The sequence below is a fragment of the Trachymyrmex septentrionalis genome, unplaced genomic scaffold, assembly GCF_001594115.1.
Source record: "Trachymyrmex septentrionalis isolate Tsep2-gDNA-1 unplaced genomic scaffold, Tsep1.0 scaffold37, whole genome shotgun sequence".
NCBI lineage: Eukaryota > Metazoa > Arthropoda > Insecta > Hymenoptera > Formicidae > Trachymyrmex > Trachymyrmex septentrionalis.
Genome location: NW_017305536.1, coordinates 4,388,043 through 4,408,058, shown reverse-complemented (window position 1 = coordinate 4,408,058; position 20,016 = coordinate 4,388,043). Strand labels below are relative to the sequence as shown.

The 20,016-nt window shown below is 41.7% G+C and overlaps 1 protein-coding gene across 4 annotated transcripts in view; it reads right to left on the bottom strand.

Annotated features, from left to right (window-relative positions):
• Positions 1-4,782: 4,782 nt before the first annotated feature.
• The window catches only part of LOC108750748 (homeobox protein prospero-like), a 31,529-nt gene continuing 16,295 nt past the window's right edge, over positions 4,783-20,016 (bottom strand). For 2 of the 4 annotated variants that reach the window (XM_018490458.1, XM_018490459.1), the window contains exons 4-5: positions 7,877-8,036; positions 4,783-7,103 (exon numbers count right to left, since the gene is read on the bottom strand). In XM_018490458.1, coding sequence (XP_018345960.1) covers positions 6,924-7,103; positions 7,877-8,036 — 340 coding nt within the window. In that variant the 3' untranslated portion in view covers positions 4,783-6,923. The remainder of the gene's footprint in view (positions 7,104-7,876; positions 8,037-20,016) is intronic. The other 2 variants (XM_018490460.1, XM_018490461.1) reach the window with 1 other exon arrangement.

Here is a 20,016-nt window from a genome sequence, read left to right as displayed (position 1 = left end):
GGGAGCTGGAGTATGCACAGCCTCCCGACGTCTGCTTTGTAAAAATAAATTGAAATCTATCTATTATCATCAGGACTCTCTCTCTCTCTCTCTCTCTCTCTCTCTCTCTCTCTCTCTTTTCACGGTCTACGATATATATTAATATTAATAAAAATTATCAAATGCGTTCCAAGTTAATTATAAGAATTGGAATTCAAGCAGAAAAGAGTATATTAATAATTTTTAAAAAATCTGAAATTTTTCATGTGTCGATAAAATAATTCAGAATAATAATATAATGCAAAATGAATTTTTATTAAATTAATTAATACCTAAAATTAATAATTTAATAAATTTTGATTCAAAGATTTTTCATTTGGTTCCTTTAAATAATGCAAAGGTAAGCCGTAAAAAGTTAAGAATAGTCGCGAGACAGGAGTATGTCGACTGTCTCTGCTGTAGTCCTGTAAATAAAAAATCGTGGTTGTTTACGATTTCTCGTCTTGCATCATAATGTCGGGGGGCACGAAATTATCGACTAAAAGACAACGTAAAGTTTTCGCAGTTCATCGAGGAAACTTAATGATACAGCTACGTTAATTCGAGACGCCGGAGTAGTCGACGGCGTTTCGAGCACCCTGTAACTTAGAATTACGAATTAACGATCCATATATACGCGGTGATATGTTGATCGCCGGAGGCGGCGGCGAGCCTCCAACAGATTTTAGAAACATCGTTGAGAGGTAGAGACTCGGAAGACCTCTCGGATTCCTCGGTCAGATTTTACTCCCCCGTTCTCCTGCCCGACTTTTCGAAAGTCGCTCTCACCTTTTAATCCCCTACCAAACGTATTGTAGACTTAACATGCTACGTGTACTACGAGATTATCACACAAAGTTTGCTCACTCGGTGTCAACAATCAGTTTCTTTTTTCTTTTTTCTCTTCTTTTGGCTTACGCACGCGATCTCACATAGAAACATATTTTACGCTCTAAATCCCATGCTCTCCGTCTTTCTCCCACATCGTTTACAGATTCTCACTCTCTCTTTCCCTTGCGCTCTCTCTCTCTCTTTCTCTCTCTCTCTCTCTCTCTCTCTCTCTCTCATTCTTACATTCAGTCGTTCTCCCGGGTTCGCTCCTCCACTTCGTTCCTATCGCGCGCGCGAAAATTCGAAAGACGCGATTTCCGCCTCGCTAAAACGTCACAGGGGAGATAATGTATTTTCTGTCCCCCCTTTATCTTCCCCCTTTTTTTCTCTCTGTATACTACCGCGCCACTATCGTAATCGCGCACTCGCCATAATAAATATACCCTAATTATGCTCCTAATAGTTTGAGGAATTATTATTCTCATTGAATTCGCTTTGAATTCCCACTCTGCCTCCTTCGCTTTCTCTCTGGTATCTCTTTCGCTCTCTCCCATTCTCACTGATTTCTCTTGTTATCACGGCTTAATCTCAAACTCGATAGTAATGATCGTAATAATAATAATATAATCATATAATAATAATTAGTTTATTAGTGTGTGTTTTTTTTTTTAAAGTAGGTATCCTCTTCCTCTGCAGCGTGATACGACCTTCCGCTCGTCTTTTTATCTTTAGTTAATCGTTTATATAATAATTAATAGCTTGCAAGTGTTAACGTTAAATACTATTACTTACTTCTGCTTACGTGTCCTTAAAACTTACGCGTTTAGGTATGTACGTATGCTTATTATTTCTTCCATTCTCTCTCGTATTTCGTTCTCGTTTAATTTCGTTCCGTCCCGTGTACTCGTTTCTCCGTGCGTCGGCCCCGCTGCATAAATGTAGTATAAACGGCGAGTCGATAGACTTTCTATATATTTAATTTTTTTTTTTTTTTTCGTAGGTGAACGACTTTAAACCTTTCGTCTTCGTTCTTTAGGAATGCGTGTCTCTTCGTCACTACATTCTTCTAGTACATCTCGTCGATCTCGCCGTCTGCCCTTCTTACGTTCGTTCCATTCTCATTGTACGCGCATCCGCGTAAAAATCGTTGCGAATTTGCCCCTTTCTTCGCGCTTGTGCTGTTCATCGCCAGTTCCGTCCCACGATCTATGTCGCGTCGGTAGATCGAGACCAGTAGCATCGATCGGGAGGTAAAGAGCGCGGCTGATTCTCCCATCTCGATAAGAGAAATTTCGGCGATCGCGATGAACCACCAATTGCTATTCGTTACCATTGTTCAGATACTTTTTCTTTTCTGAGTCTCGAGTCTCTTCGTACGGCTCGAGTACGTCTGCTATAATATTTATAAAGAACGATTTGTCCTTCGCGCTAGGAGCTTCGATTCTCGGTCGACGGAGAAATGAAAGAAGCGAACTCTTATTCTTACATTTTGAATTTGTAATAGATGGCCTCGAAGGATCATGCGAGAGTTATATGTGTGTCATAATAATTCCTAATTCTCAGACTTTTGCGAATAAGCGACCATACGGAAATTCCTCTGATGTTTCAGCTTATTCCCCTGACAAAGGCGACTGGGGAAATTGGCCTTGAAGATTATTACGCTTGTCAATTTTTTGCTTGCAACTTTCCCAAGTTTGTGGTCATATTTCAGTAGCGAAGAATGTACGGAGTCGAAATGGTGTCAAATAATTAATTTAATTCATTATGATACGTACATATGTGATTGACGGTTTCTTTGAAAATAATTCTCGCGAAAGTAAGGAAGATTAAATCTTGCGATATTGAATTCCATTGTAGCACGGTTACGATTTAGAGAACGTTGTTTTAATGTTGCAATGTTGATAGTTACTATTTTTTTTTAAGTACGGATAATGTTTGAAAGAGCGGAATGATCATTTACAGTATGATGAAATGGTTGTAGACATATTTCACAATTGTGTGATTGCCGCTGAAGGTACGAAAATTATTTCTCGTATATCCAGTGCAATCGAAGAAAAGAGAATGAGAACGATAGTTAATATCGACTTGTGTCTTGTTGGTTAATATTGAAGTAGCGTATTCTATGTGACAAGATTGTATTTAATGCTGAGATCTATCATCAAAAATTACGTAACGTTGTATTGCTATCAGTGATTAACTGAGATTACTATTGACGCGTATCGACGTGAAAGCGCAAAGCTTTTAGGATCGAGATACGATGCGAGAAATACATTCGATATTCGCAGGGACTATTAAATTAGATTTTAAGTGTTGTCTTTACGTTTAATCTGGATATATTATATTGGAATGTATTATATGTTGATTTGTTTTCTGTTAGTGAAAAACCAATCATTATATATGCAAAACATTAATATTATAATTTAATTCCGAGTATTACCTTTTACAATTCTTCGTGTACCATTAAATTAAAGTTCTTAATGACCTTTTAATGTATCATGACACATGGCAACAAAAAGTATAGGATATATTTGATTGAAATAATCTCAATAATGCAATCAGAAGTTAATTATAAAAGCGAATAAAAAAAGTGTAATTACAAGTTTTATCAATTGGGCATATTACAAATTACAAATTAATTTCTCCGAAAATGTTCTTTGAAAATTTAAATTTAAAAAAATTTAATTTAAATATAATAATAACCTAACTTTTCAAAAAATAATCTTTTACCTGCACCTATTGCCTCGACACGATTGTTAAGTTACCCCAAGATTGCGACAAGCGAGTCATCGAGTTCAGATAACGCGTATCCGATAATGCTCTTTTAAAAAATATCCAAATGTCTCTCTCATTTCCCCTTTATTCATTCGCTATTCTATTCTTCTCTCTCATTATAAATGTTTAGACCAAAATCTTAGGCCAGTGCCGAAGGAGTTGCTACTAGTTTTAGGCCAAAGTCTAGTACGTATGATGTAATAAAAGTTGAAATTTTCAAAATTTCGTTTTTACTTCGACCATTTCACAACGCATGTTCAAATTTGGATGAAAAAGATTACTCGCCTCCATTCTCGTTAATCTCGCCGATCGCAAATTCACATGGGTGCTACATTCGAGTCTTTCCACATCTTCCTACGAAAAAAAGTTACATGGCAGGTAATCAAGAATGTTCCGAATCTGTCAAATCAAGACCACTTTTTCCTTTTTTGCCTTTTCCCATATATATAAATATAATAGTTTCGGATTCTCTCTAAATGTAGGAAAGGGTATCAGTTAATGTAGAAATAAAAGTGAAATGACGCAAAATCAAACGCAAATAAAATTTCAATTCATTTTCTCTTTTTATTGTCGTAATTAATAAATAAAATAATAATCAATAAATCGACCATTAATCAATTAAAAAATAGTGACTCGTGACTAGGTTAAGACTCACCGCTTGCAAAAAGATGTGTGTGTACGTGTTTTTTTTGTGTGTACAGCCCGGTACAAACTACTGAGGGGCATAATTTTAATATAATTATTATCATAATATAACTAAATATACATAATAACTAAAAATAGAGCGTAATGTCAAGCACAAAATAAATAAGCTTGACAAAGAGAACGGCAAAGTAGTGAAGGAAGGGAATTCATAAAAATAAGATGAAGATAAAAATTAGTAGTATGAAAGAGCGGCGTGGAAATTGCATATGAAGAAGTAAGGCAAGGTTAATTAAAAATTAACTAAATGTTTCGCAAATGACAATTTCAACGATGACAATAATAATATTAATAATTATAATAATTTCATATTAAAATTGTCATATTGATATAGATAATAGTGAGTCTAATAATAATAATATAATAATATATTAATAATAATATAATAATAATACAATAATAATAGCAATATATAATAATGATAATAATAATAATAGTAATAATAATAATAGTGCACGTAGTAGCGAGAATAATGGTGAAAAAATATGAGTTAAATTATGTGCATTCGCTACTACTTGAGTTATCCCTAATATTTTTATACCGTCTTGTAATTATCTACAGAAAGTTCTAGCGAAAAAAAATAAGGTCACAAGTAAGAGTATAAGGGCGCCGTCCTTGATTTCTCGCATGTTCGCGCGCGTGATCGCATGATGGTGCAGGTGAAATACATGTAAGTGACGTGCGTGTCGCGTGTCCGTAAGTCTGTATGTAAGATGGGTCGGGGATTAAAATATAAACGAAGAAAAGGAAGCGCGGTTATATGCAACCCTCTGGCGCACGTTTTCTTTACGCTACTTAAATCACGCCAATATATCCATCTCTTTTTCGCTTTAAAAGTCTAATATTTATATAATTATCGCATCGGCGCACGATTATATAGCACTCTTTTAGCTTTCTTTTCTTTTCTTTTTTTTTTTTTTTTGGACTTGCAACACTACAGTTTGAATGCTGCCGGCGCACGATTCTCATACATTGCATCCGACCTGCAACTTCGTCGCCCGTACTCTATTCCTAATCTCGTCACTACGACTAGCCTAATCTCGTTTATACAATCAACCATTAATAAAAACAGCTATATATATTGACCCGTGCACCGATCCTCTCAATGCAATATGTGCATTTTCGACAAACGTACTCTTTATCGACTCGACAAGTAATGTTTAGCGAGCGAAAAAAAAAAAAGAAAAAATACGGGAAAACGGAGGAATCTCTTCCTCGGCAGATAGGAACAGGTTATTTGTGCGGAAATTGCTATGAGCGGTCGCTCAATTATTTATATGACGTTACGCATTTGATTCTCGTGAAGTCGATTCTTTGGTATCGATGTGTGCACGATCGCGTTTCATCGCGCCGTTTCTTATATGATTTTCTCACACGGTGTAATTTAATAGCCAAGCATTTTCACGTCGATCTCGAACCTCGTTGATCAGTTATATGCTGTAAAACGAAATTATCTATAATACAAGGAAAGATTGGTATATATTTTGATAACGGATAGCATCGAAGTGAACCTCGTACGTTTAAATATTCGGAGATTTTACTTTTCCTGGGGGGGGGGGGGGGGAAAAAAAAAAAGAAAAAAGCATGTGTATGCAGCAAAAATGCCTTCTTATCGAAGTATGAATAGCCATTACGGTGTTCATTCGGCGATAAGAAGTTTTTTCAGAATTTTATTTCAGAGAGTATCGATTTTCGCAAAACCGAAGTTACTTGCAGAGTTCAAAATAGGATTATCCGAAATAGTCTTAGCGCAAGGGGGTTTTCTCCTCATCCATAAATATTTCTCTACAGAAACGATGCAGGATAAGAAGCTGCTCGTCCTGCATTGCTTCTGGTCGACGAAGATTCCGCTTCCAGGTCTTGCTCGAACCAGAAGAGGAATCGCCGTGCGATGTTCAGACTTAGTCAATCTTTGGATATGCTCGCAAACGTTTGAAAAGTTTTCATTTTTCCCTGTGAGTATAACCCCAGCAGTGTCATCGTCTTTAAATCCCTATTCTTATCGTGTGATGTAAAATTAGGCGGTAACGAGATAATTACTCTACGTTACAAACAGATCGGACAAAATCGACGCTAAAAGCTATTCTCGCCATTCGTTGACCACGCATTCGTCGTGCTTCTTCGTCTCGTCCCAGGAATCACCTTCTCGTGCTCGTTCAGTTGAAACAAGAGGAACGTCGATGAGCGTTCGACACTTTGGCGACTGTCGAGTTTCGTCAGCCGTAGATTCGCAGTATTTTTTAAATGGACGTATGTCTATGTATGTGTGTGTTCGTGTGCACATGTATATGCGTACGTTTCTTCTGTCTTTCCTGTTTGATTCAGTCACAGCCTGATCCTTCGTTGGCATCTTGACGTCGACCACGGACGCCGATGGTGCCTCTGTTCCTTGGCTTCGTCTCCGTGTCTCCTCTCCCTTCCTAGCCCTCGTTCGTTTTTGCGATATGTTATTTAAGGATACCTGAACACGCACTACGTGAAGGACGTGTACCTCCTGGCGGATGCAATCCTCCCTCGTTGGTCGTTCCTGATTATCGGGAGCCGACGAGCGCGGGCGAGCCCGCGCACCACGAAGAGCAAGAGCCACGCGACCTCCTGATTCATTCGAGCTGCTCCAGGAAGTTCGGGCTCTTGAAGTACTCCGGCACTGGATCGTCCAACCTCGAAATCACCTTGTAGATGGACTTCTTCCAGCTTTGCTCGGAATCCTTGCCGCCCTGAATCGCCTTGAAAAACTCTTTCAACGTCTGTTCCACAACGTACCTAAAGTTGCTGGGTACCTGAAAATTCCACGCCACTGTTAGCACTCGCAGTTACAGATAGCAAAGTACATATTGGTTTTACGATCCAAATATTTTTATAACAAGAAACATCACTGTGAATGTCACAACGTATAATATTCTGCATAATGCAATTTTATGAAAAATGTAATCCTTCTTGAAATTTTTGACATATACTTTTTATCTTTGACTCGTTTTTCTCCAAATTATTCATCTTTCTCATATAAATACGAGAAAAAGAATCATATATTGTATAATATTATATAATTTATTAAAATAATACTAAATTAACTATTAATTGAAGGGCTGCAATAGAAATATTATGTGCAATTGAAAAATCTGAGAAAAGTAATGTAAATTAATTTTTTTCAACGTCAAGATTGATTCATTTTAATTTGTTAAAAGAAATATTAAATATCTAACATATCATGTGCATTGAACCTTTCAACTAATAGTGTTATAAGTATAGAATTTCATTTCATTATTAATCAGGCAATAAATATCTTGAGCATATACTTTTTACGATAAAACGTGCAAACACAATTCAATAGTTACAGTGAACCACAAAGTGACGCACGTGAAATATTTTATGTAAACGTACGATAGATACTAACACCGAAAGCTTAATTTTATAAAACCAATTGATCAATAATCCGACGTCTGATCTCTATGTAGCGAAGATATATACATGCTCGTCTTTTCTCGCGATTTGCGAAATAATATCGGTAGAAAAATAAAATAAAATGTAGCGTGTGCGTGTTCGTGTTGCGCACCTGGGGACCCCATACCTCAATGTGGTTATTACGGTTGTAGTGAAGGTTGAGAACCCGGTAGATTTCGGAGTCGCCACCGACTCGGAGATCCTCGGCGTTCTTCACGCCCTCCGAAACTGCTTGTCTCGCGTATTTCTCCATTTGGATATAGTAGAACTCCCTGAAACAAAATTTTTAAAAGACACCCTATTAGACAACGTTAGATTGCCTCGTTATTCCGCAGAAATGCGTATAAAATTTTAATGCAATTTAAATATTTATATATATAATACGATTTGGCTTTGGATAATGGATTAATACGAGTTTTTAATATAAGAATGGCCCGATGTGCGAGGTTGTCAATTAATAATAAATCTTTCTACGTCATCGCGGTTGATTCTTGTCTCGCCTGGTTTCTCCGCGACAGACAGTAACAACGCTAATGCGTCATCGATAATTAATTAAAGATCGATGCTAACATTGGTCTGACGTAAGCGGAAGAAGATGAAAAAAGAAGGAAGGGGACGGCGCATATGGAGAGCTCTATGGAAAGCTCTCCTCGACGTTAAGCGGACAGACGCAAAGAAACGATGAAAAACCTATCGCGTCAACCACACTAAAGACACGATGCTCTCGCAATTCTAGCCAGTGACATATAATCAACGCAAAATTACGCAATCTTCTTTCGTTCGGTCTGTGGCAGGAAAAATCGCTCGTTTCGAAGTTACCTTTACGTTCATTAATTAATGCGTAACAACAAACGTGACTCGTTAATTGATGTATAATTGATACAGGAACGGCGATCCGAGCTTTCGAAAGGGAAATAAACGCGAAGGGTAGCCCTCCTTGCGAACATCGCGCGTGGAAGGAGAAGAAAAATATAAAAAATACGAACGCGCACTGTATGCGCCGAGGAAAATTATTAATACCAAGTTTCAGATCTTTTTTTTTTTCGCAGATATTTAGCGTCGTTTTGAATTTCGTTTGTAAGCTTTCAAAACGTTTTCGTTAAATTCGAGTTTGCAATTGCGTTGCTTTTTGTAATATTTTTAATATACCTTATTCATTATAAATGCGGTTAGAAAAGTGCATAGTCTAAGTTTCTTAAAACGCGATCTATGTTAACGATTTTTTATGCTTCCTTATTGTGATTCTTTGCTTCTATAATAATAATAAATAAAATTCATCTTCAGATATTAGCATCAGTCATCGAGTATTTTTGTAGAATCAGTAGCGCTAGTTGTTGGTTGGATCCCTCGGGGATGCAAAAGTGAAACGGTTCAACGAGAAAGCGTAATTTGTATAAATCATCATCGTTGAACTACTCGACAATATAGAGCTGCAAATGTTCGCTTAGTGTTCGTTGAAAGTAATTTTTAAGATTGCTTTTGCCTGGTGAATTGAAACCTTATTTGCTAGAGAAAATAGCAACAAATAGAACAATAGGATGTGTAACGATGATTAGTAGAATATTTTTCAACTATGTCAAGCCATTCAAATTTTCGTGCTTGCTCGTGAAATCATGACCGGTCTATTTTCATACCAAGATGGATATCATTTTTTATTCGCCATGCTTGGAGATTGGGGAAGGTCAGGAACCTTTCTCCTGTCGAAGAAAACAACGCGTTCTTCCGGAACGTTCACTCTATTCAAAGCCGCTGAAAGAAAGATACGGCACGGTATAGATGAGCGGAGAGATGAGAAGAGGATTCTCTTCGTCCGATCATTCCCGAATTGGTTTTACTGCCAATTAAGATAATTTCGCGTGCTCTTATCAGCAGTCAGTCGGAGAAAGTTACATGCGCGAGAAGAATCGGAAGAGGAGTTCCTCCATCATCCCTTCTCGCATACCGTCCCTCTTCACCTCCTCGAGCCATCACCGACACCACCCATCGGCAAGCCACCCCGACTTTGCCCTGTGCATGTGTTACCTGCGTCTATAATCCTTACTCAACCACCCATCGACCGCATTCAAGCTCGTCGGATCGCCAAGTATAGGCGGAATGTGGCGGAGGTAGTGGTAGACTGCGTCGCTTACGTATCTACGTTAACGTTGTATATCCTGGCGCATACGCGATATACTTATATACGTGCGACACACGTATCTGCGAAGTGCCTAATTAAAACAGACACCCGTGGAGACATAGAGAGAGAGAGAGAGAGAGAGAGAGAGAGAGAGCAGGACGAGAGAGACGAGACTGGCCGCATAATGGGGTGCGCGAGGGCGTGAGGGAAACGACGTTAGTTCCGTAGTCTGTTTGACAAAAAGCCCGAGTGCTAGAATTGCCACTCTTCGACTACCAAGTGCAGAGGATAAGAGCAACAGAGGTGAGCGACAGAGAAATCTGGTAAGAGGGAACGATAGGGAGACGGATGGTGTGGATGACGGGGGAGGGCAAGTAAGCGAACGAGTGCGTATGCTGGAGGGTGAATGCCGCGGGATCATTCATTATAGTATTGTATAATTAGGATAATAATAAGCTCTCTTCAGGGTTTTCGCGCACTCCATTACGGTGGGGCGATTCTCAAGCGAAAAAGAAAACGAGAGAGTGACGAGGAGAAATAGCAGAAGAGAAAATATCGATAAGAAGAGAAAGGAAGAAGGCATTAATCTTTGTAAAGGCGTTAATTATTAGTGTTTAATTGCGATTAACGCTTCAACGGCCAAAAAGATGCTCCCACGAGGAGCATGTGGATATCGCTTCTACGACATTCCAGATTCATCGAAAGAAACATTTTCATTTCTCTTATTTTCTCTCGCTCTCTTTCTCTTTTCTGCCTCTTTTATCTTGTTGTTTCATTTTTTCATTTATTGAAATAATTTAAACTAATTTAAAGCAAGCTGTATTCACAACATTTGAGATTCATTTATTATATATTTATATTCAAAAATGTTTTTAGATATTTTATCTGAAATTTCTGAGATATGATATTTAATTGAATAAGCGTACTTCACTCTTACGTTTTTAAATGTATTTTATCTTAAATGTGAGAGAGAAAGAGAAGGTGAGACAGGAAAACGGACATGGAGGTGTCACGTAGTATTGAGGCAGTTAATGGTAACAGCGTTTGTCGACGCGATGCCTCCTTCAACCACGATCTTCATCGTTGTCAGTTGCTTTTTCAACCCGCCGCTTTTATGATGCGTTGCTCCACGCATATGCGAGAAAGCACCAATTAAAAGGGGTACTCCCGACCACTCGAAAGTTTGCTTTTTTACAACCGCATCATTCCGTAGTCATTCGGTCTATTTGCGATAAAGAGTATAATATACGGGTCAATGTATTGATGGAAAAAAAAAAATTAAATTAGAAACACGTCAATAATTCTCACGATATATTTTAGAAAATATATAGTGAAACTTATTTCTTTTCAGATGAAAAGAATCGATGAATTAAAAAGCATTACGTTCGTTATAGATTGAGCGAAAAATTTTGCTAGAAATATAATACAGAGACTGCTTGGCCATAAAGCACAGTCATATTTTATTGCAAAAGAGATATTTTTTTTTTTTCAACAAAATGCTGAAATCCGAACGTTGCACTGCAAATTTGAAAATTAAATCTCTATTTTTCAAAATCTTCTAAATGTCAAAGATGAAACGGATGGAAAAACAAGAGATATATATATTTTATTATATTCTAAGGGAGAACTAAGTGAGAACAGGATTTGCATCATCGCGACTTTAAGAAATGGGGCGGGCAAGGACGCGGCGAGAAGTCGTACGCCTTCTGACGGTTTGCAATATACATTGCGGCGAGCGTCTTCTCGCCTTACAATCTCCCTCTTTTCGATCTCTATTCAAGGAACGTGCTTCTTAAGCCACCGAACCAGCCAGCCAAGCCCCCTTTAACGGTTACAACCAAGTCGGTAGACCTTCGACAATAGCGAGCGCCGCAGCCCTCGAAGACGCGACTTGACGCCGAACGTTTGAATCCCTCACGGTTGATGAACCATCACGGTTTTCTTGGCGAAACTTTCCCACGGCATATTCCCCCTTACAAACGCTGGAAGAAACTTACGAGCCCATTCGCTCTATTGGCAAAAATCCGCAAAGGGAAGACTCTAAAAGACTCTAAAAGACCCCTTTTCCATACGACTCTCAACGATCTATAATTTCTAATACAATCTGTAAAGCGGCACCTTATCCAGCAGTTGCCTTGAATATTATTAATAAATATGTCAGTCTCAACGCGTCGTACATGTACGATTATTTTGCTGCGTGTAACTGACGTTGTCAGCTGATAAAGTAATCGTTGTGGCCGTAACCACATCGCCGGCTGCAAGCAGCGGAAGAAGCCGTTAAAGAATTCGAGAGAGGAACTACCGTCGTGGCGTCGTCTACCGGCGTTCACGCTCTACTTTATCGCCGCGACGCGACGCGAGACAGGAGGTCACGAGGCGTGAAAGTGCGTGTAACGAGAGGGCATTAAGCGTCCGCGCGTTAGAATTCGCGCGCGAGCGCGTCCATGCGCGGGTGGTCGCGCGTGGTAGATGCGTGTCGCGTCTTCTCGCTCTCGTGCCGTGCGTCGATGAGCCTGGATGAGCGGATGGATGAGCGACTACGCGCGTTTGCCCGCTGGGGCGTAAGCGTCCATTCAGAGGGCGCGTTCAAAAAGGTGTCGCACAGGGTGTCTTGATGTTGCGCCGCGCCGCGCCGCGCCGCGCCGCTCGCGTGCACCCTTCTTAATTAGTAATTAACACTTTAATGCTGTCTGCACTCTCAAACCCCGCGCCCGCGCCGGTCTTGGCTTTAAAGCCTTCGTCGATGTTCAGGGGAAGAGCACGTCACGGAAAACACGTCGTGCAAACTAAAACGTAAGTCGACAAGTGATTATCACTTACTTAATTAGGCTCAGTTCCACAACTCACTCGGTTAACTCTTAACCGAGGTTCAACTTATTCATTGTCTCTCTTTCCAATTCTGGAATTCGAAAGAGATGAGAAGCAAGCTGAGCCTCGATTAAGAATTAACCGTGAGTTGTGAAAGTGGACGTACAATCGTCGTTTTTCGCGACGAACGCGATGCAGAGTTTTAAGGATCGTCAAATACATCGATCGCTGCGCCAAAGCTATCCCGCATCGTTTTCCAAACAATGGCACTTAACATGTTTGATGATGATCGGACGATTAGTGAAAATTGCTTACGGTAAATCACTTCGTTGCGATCGCTAGTGTGCGATCTCGCGCTGATGTTTCACATCGTTACGTTGCCTTTACAACATATCTCACATTGATTTTATGTATTCTATAGTGAAAGAGTTAACAAATGAATATACCCTCGACGCATTAGAATACATTGTTATTTTCATCGGTTTCATACGTGATTTCAATGTTACTTCGCAGTCGCGCGTGATGAAAGTGGCGCCACTTACTTGGGGAAGATCTTGCCCTATTCCCGCCGGCGGACACGCGTGTCCACGTCCCGCGCCACCACGTGCACCGTCACCCCGTCGGCTAAGCCGCCTTTTTTTTCACGAGCAAGTTTCCTAAGCCTGCGAGACAATCGGTCGGCGATCGCACGGCAGATGTGCCCCCGACAATAAGCTTCTGGGCCCTCGCCCTTCATAAAAGAGGGAACTCGAAGAACGCCGGGGCGCGGGAAGGGTGACTAGAGGGGGACGGGCGGGTACGAGCACGGGGGGGTTTTACGACTGCGAGGTTAGAGGTACGACGGTATCGAAGGTTTCCGCGTGCCGCACGCGCCGATCTTACAATGCACACTTCTCGTGTGCCCCTTGCTTTTCGACTGCCCGGCCCCCTTCTCATCTCTTCTCCCCTTGCATCTGGCGCTTGCCTTAGACTCGTTCCCTATTTCATCCCTGGCAACTTCTGTCTTTCTTCTTCCCAGCTGGTTCTATGTTCCTCCCCCCCCCTCCCCCCAGGAGGGGTGCAAAGCATCGGCAGAGACAGATAGACGGATAATTTTGTCAGCTACGCGCGCACTTCTGGACGTATAAATCGGTCGCGCGTACAGGACTAAATTCATTATGCAAAGACCGCGAATAATAAGAAGGATCGCAGCCTGTCGGGTAGGGTACAATCTCGCTCGGCTAGATGAGAGAAACGAATATTACATACATTTCGTTATAATAATAAAAGGTTAACAGCCGCGCGCGAATAAAAATCTGAAGAAGTGAACTGTACTTTTCGTCTTCGATTTCGAGAAAATAATTAAGAAGTCTAAAATAAATTGCTGGCGAATCAATCAAATGTGTGCTCAACTTTCACGAAATGCCGCCGCGGCATTTCGTCTCAACGAAAGAAGATTCCAACACGGTGGAAAAATAAGGGGAACGTAACCACATTTCTTGCACTTATGGCAACGAGCGAACCCCTTGGCGCGGAGTTTAGGCCGATCGCCCCCTTCAAAGTGGAAGAGAAACAAAGAAGAAGAGAAAGAGTAGGAGCTATACGGCTATGCAGGGGTGTACCGTCCGACCAGGTTGAGGTAGGGATGGTTTTTCAAAGCTACGAGGAGTAAGAGAGAGACGAGCTCCTAGGGTCGGCGCACAGGCCGAAGCGGACGAGGACGAGGGATGCGGAGGAGAGCGGTAGCTTGGACGAGGGGGCGGGGGCAGCTGCTTTGAGCGGTTTCACTCTTCAATGGTCCCGGACTATCCCTCCTTCTGCTACCGTGCCGTGCACCCCTGTCCCCTTCTTCGCCTCGTCCGTTCATCGCCCGCGATTCGCGTCCTCGTCGCACTTCGGCATCGGCCAAGCATTTTTTTATTCGATCGATTCTCCCTGCCGGCGGCCGTGCTAGCGTTGCACTACCCATTTGCTGCACTATGCATGTGCATCCTCGCGTGCATAAGGTGCGAAGGCTGGACTGGACTCGACTCGACTCGACTCGACTCGACTCGACTGGACTATTTGGATACACGACAGCCCAAAGAGGCCGAGCTCTAACGTGCTGTGGTCTAACATGTTCCAATGTAATGGGAAGCAACATTGGACACCTCGTGACACCAACGGGCTCGTGTGTTAAATTTTATCTCGGCTGCTCGCTTGAACGCTCTAGGAAATTCTAAATTTTTGCTAAACCCGATAAATAAAAAAATAATTTCAAGTAGGAAAACGTTATAGAGATACATTCAATGTTTGCGAGATTTGTATTTAGTACATCTTGTATACGATAAAATATCGTTCATCGATGCATAATGATCTGAAAAATAAGTGCATCATCTATATATAAGAGAGACACGCATAAAGGTTCAAGATCATACGTCAACGATGACTTCTTTAGTGTTCTAGCCTTAAATTTTGCACATCTGTCCCGAAACTCCGATTCCTGCTGGGATGACAATGAGGCAGTTAAGTCCTCACCACATCGGCTGAGTACACATGGCGCACGAATAGTGAGACGCGAATAGGGTGACGCGAGGAAGGACCGCGAGAGAAAGCGAAAAGGGAGGCAAAGTTCCCCCCTACCCTTTGCACATACATGCACATACATGCACATACACAGACGGGGGGGAGGGGGGTTATACACCCACAGTACAGAGGCAACACACGATAGACACATACGGGACGTCGAGCGTAGGAGAAGGGTTGCCTAGGTTAGGGACTCGGAAAACATCCTTTGTCGAATACCCTACCGGGACCGCTCAACCGCCCAGCAACTCGTTCAATCCGCTGAGAAAAAATCAATAATTCTTTGTTGCCAAGTTTATCTCCTGTCATACCACGCTAAACTACATTACGAGTGCAGCGCGACTCCGGGAAGGGTGCAAGCGAGAAGACGAAGGGATTTTCGGAGAAATAAAATATTGATAATAATATTAATTTCATTGTGATTTTGTTTTTTTGTAAAGTGCAAAAAATTGAAAGAAAATGCAAAATTAATTATTAAAATTACGTACAAATTAATTATTATTATTAGTTAATTATTATTAGTGTAACACTAATTTAACTTTCTTCACTTTGCTGTACCTTTAGGATATATCACTCCTGCCCTCAAATACTAAACGACTATTTTACACGCGGGTACGTTTTTCTAACCTATCGTTGATAATGATTATAAAATGATACGATGACGAACAATTTCGCCTTACGCCCGATACTCGTCATCGTATCGTCGGAAAATCGTTCACCTCCTTTTCTACAAAATCACGAGTCTGGTCGTACTTAAGAGCTATTTATACCTGCATGCGTGGACTTTATAAACTCGGGGAGAACAAAGGGAAAAAAGAACGTCGGCGGTGCGGCGAACAAATTAGCGTGGCGCTCGCATATGACCTACGGGGAGAGGGATCGATACTTCTTATTTGTTATCGACGCGTTGGAAATGCAGAGATCGAAGGGTCGACGAAGGAGTGATACGTTTCACCGTGTGAAACAAGCCCGACACTTTTAGCACTCAATCGGAAAATCTCGTAAAAATATTCGCCTTTTCACGATCGCGTGTGAGAAACGAGGTATTTCGCGAGATCATCGCGCGATTTGATTTACAGAGGGCCAAGTTAGGACGAGCCTGGTAGACGATACGATTGAAACGGGGAAGAGGAAAATTAGGTAAGGTAGAGGATAAGAGAGTGCTGGAGTACGACGGAGAGAGACGCGAGGCTTTTAGGGGTGAGACTCATGGCAGTAGGGCAGTAGGTTAGCTAGGGACGATAGTCACCCTCCCAGCATCTCTAGTGTGTATAGTACGTTGGGTAACAGTAAATAGGATTTACTAGACAACTGTCGACCACCGCGGGGAGAGGCTACTGTAAATATTCCATAGGATTACGTTTATGGCTCTTAAACGATCCCGGTCTGTCGAGTTCAGGTAAATGTAAGCGCAATCCCTTCAGACATTACAAAAGGCCGCGCGTGTGCCAGTTACGAGAATATGCATAAAATCACGTTATCAATGTTACACACGTATCACCGACGCCGTAATTATCATCAGAGAGAAACAAAATATTCGTATAAATTGCCTTTTGCGTTTTAATTATTCGGTACAGATACGGTGTCACATGCAAAGTTTCACGCGTATTTTCATCCGTCGGTTGTATCTCCCCGCAGAAAGATACCGATAAACATATACATGTGCAGCACACATCGATAATCGAAAGTGGCCTACGTTTTTTTTTCCTCGTTTCAATCGGGGTCGCTTCTCCTTTAGGCTGGAGTTGTATTTCGACGGCCTATTTGTCGCCCGTATGTGTCACGCCACTAAGATAGTCGTGCTTGCTTACGTCGTTCGCCCGCATGCTTCCAGCGCACTCAGAAGGTGACTTGGTATATGGGCTATTTGCATACGATGCCAATAAGAGTACCGTTTGTTTGCGACGTATTGTTCGATACGATCGCACGAATTCTTCAAAAACGCGTGTCCAGCCCGTATCGATCTTGCCGTCACCGACAAATTTCATATCATTTAGAATTCAAAACGCGTCATCGACATTACGTTTAGCTTTTTATTTATAAGAGGCTGCAGCCTTTTCAGCGACCACAAATGGAATGATTGCGACGTGAGTAATATCTATTTTCATCGATGTATGTAAACTGACTTTAATTTCGGTTCAACTTACTCTTCTTAGAATTAGAAAAAGATGAAGAGTTAGTTGATGAACCAATATTAAAATTAAACCGCATTGGTGCAGAAATGGGCATAAATCGGATAAATAAATGTGACGATTGTGGATAGCTCCGCGAAAGACTGATCTTTTTTTGTTTTTTTTTAGCGTTCGATGTTATCGTGTTCTCTCGTGCGTACCCTCTTTCGATTTAGAAAGTACTCGATCGTCGCCGACTGCTAGATAGAAACGAGAGAGTGGTGCCGGGAACCGACAATATCAAGGGAAGAGTAATATCCAGGGCCGAATACTGTTTGATCTGGCTCGGCGCCACGGTGTAAAGGACAGATGCAATTTGCCTGATATCGTTTTACTGACAAAAATATCGAATGACGTGGCGCCGGGAACCGTGACATCGACCCTTTCTCCCGTCTTCGAGATCGCGACGGATATTATCGGTCGATCCAACGAAATTTTTTGATTCTCCTTTTTTTTGCACAAGACTATTCCATTAATTCCACGATTCTTTTTTTTATTTCGCGAATCGACCATAAACGCGCGTTCGGCAATGTTTCCGCGTCTTCCATCGCTTCCTACGTCGATTCGCTCTCCTCGATGTATGTATATTCAAATGTAAGCATATTATTTCATTATATATTAATTCTATTCTTTATTCAGATTTGATTAATTCACGAATGTAGTAAATAATTTATAATGCGATAAAATACTTAAAAATGGAGTTTATTATTATTATTATTTTTTTTTTTTTTTTCATATCTGTATTTACGTGACCCGAACAAAGATCGCGTTTAAAACAAAAGAGCGAAAAACACAAATACCAATTTTTACATCGTAATCGTTTTATAGAATTATCGTCAGCATATCGCTCAACACGTAAATCGCTTTTTACATAAAATCGACACCCTCCGAGCTTTCGTTTCATTCGTTCACCCACATGACGCGTTCTTCTTTCGTGCATTTCCGATCGGACCGGTCGGCAATTAATTTTTCGAACGTTCGTAAGCGGACGATAAAAAAAAAATGGCGAAGGGGGAAATACATTTGGCGCAGTCTGCAGCGAGGCGCCGTGGTCCCGGATGAGATTCAAAAAGAGACGGAGACGGTGAACGATGGCGAGAACAGGAGAGAAGAAGTATGGAGAAGGAGCGAGGATGAGGGTTGAAGGACGAAGCGTCGGAGGCAGAGGAAGGACGAAAGCGCGTGAAAGAGGAGAAAGCTCGGAGGGTGGTGAACGGCGCATCGATGGAAGGGAACGAGCCGTGGACGCAAGCGGAGGAGGCAAGCGGGGTTCGGTGAGGGGTAGGGATTTCAAACGAAATCAATTCGGAGTCGCTGTCCAGTCGAACGTTACCCTCGCGGCTGCCGGGGTAAATGTTGGCCGAAACAGTAATTTTACGCCCGGTCCCCGGTGATCGCGAACCCGTCGTTGCGCTACGAAACGTCACGGCCGATATCGGACTACCATCCGACGAAATTCATGCGTATTTCATAACCACCGTGTACGATTGCGAAGCCCACATCTCGATCAATTGGATATTTTATGAAGTCGTCTTCCCATCAGCCGATGATAAAATCTCGATGCAAGAGCAGTTGTTTACGTTTCTATCCCTGGACGCTCTTCCGAAATTGAACTATGTTGGGCGTTTAAATCCTCGATTAATTACATGCATTTCGCAGTTTAAATAGAGGCATTAGCATTTATTATTCGTTGCCATTCCCGTTTACAAGAATAATATAATCAAAAAATAATCGCATAACGAACAGTCATAATTAATTCAATTTTTATTCGCTCGAGCTGCAATAAAAGCGCGTGTTTTAGTGTGTTTGCCGATGTACAATAATTGACGGACGCAAGTCTGCTAGTAAAGACGATTTCAGAATTTTCCTTCGTAACATGGTTACATTTAAGTACCGTTTTAGAGATATCGAATAAGCGTTGCATCCGGGCTTCGAATATAGAAGAATGGATATACATATAGGCGCGGCGGAGAGAGGGAACGAGAAAGAAAAAGAGAGGATTGGTAGGGGAAGAGCACTAATGCGAGGGCATAACGAAGTCGGCGGTAATCCATGCACGGACAATTTCATTTCTGCCGTCGTGTAACCCTCTTTCTTCCGTTCCCTCGCGCGTTCTGCGTCTCTCTCTCTCTCTCTCTCTCTCTCTCTCTCTCTCTCTCTCTCACACACACACACACACACACACACACATTCTCTCTTTTCCTCTCTCGCTTGTTCACTCTACGGCTCGAGTCTGCGCGGTAACTTTTTTGATAAACTGTTTTCCGCGTTTTTCGCCGGTGGATGTAAATTAAATCCTTCATGGAGGCTGGCACAGGCTCGCCTCTCTTGACTGCCCCCAGGATCCCGACCGTATATCCCCGCGTTCCTCGCCCCGCCGTGCCAGCCGTCCGTTTAGTACTTCCGATATCCCGCCGCAACCCCTTCGTCCACAAGAGCCGTCACAGGCGGATACAAAGCCGATTAGAGCGAAACGCTGGGAACATTATCATATCGCATTTTTCGCGGAGATTCGTACGGCGTACGCGCGCGCGCGCGCGCACACGCTGTCGCGCGTGTCTAGGATCTCACGCACGGATGTATGCATGCTGCGTGCACACGCGAATCTCACAC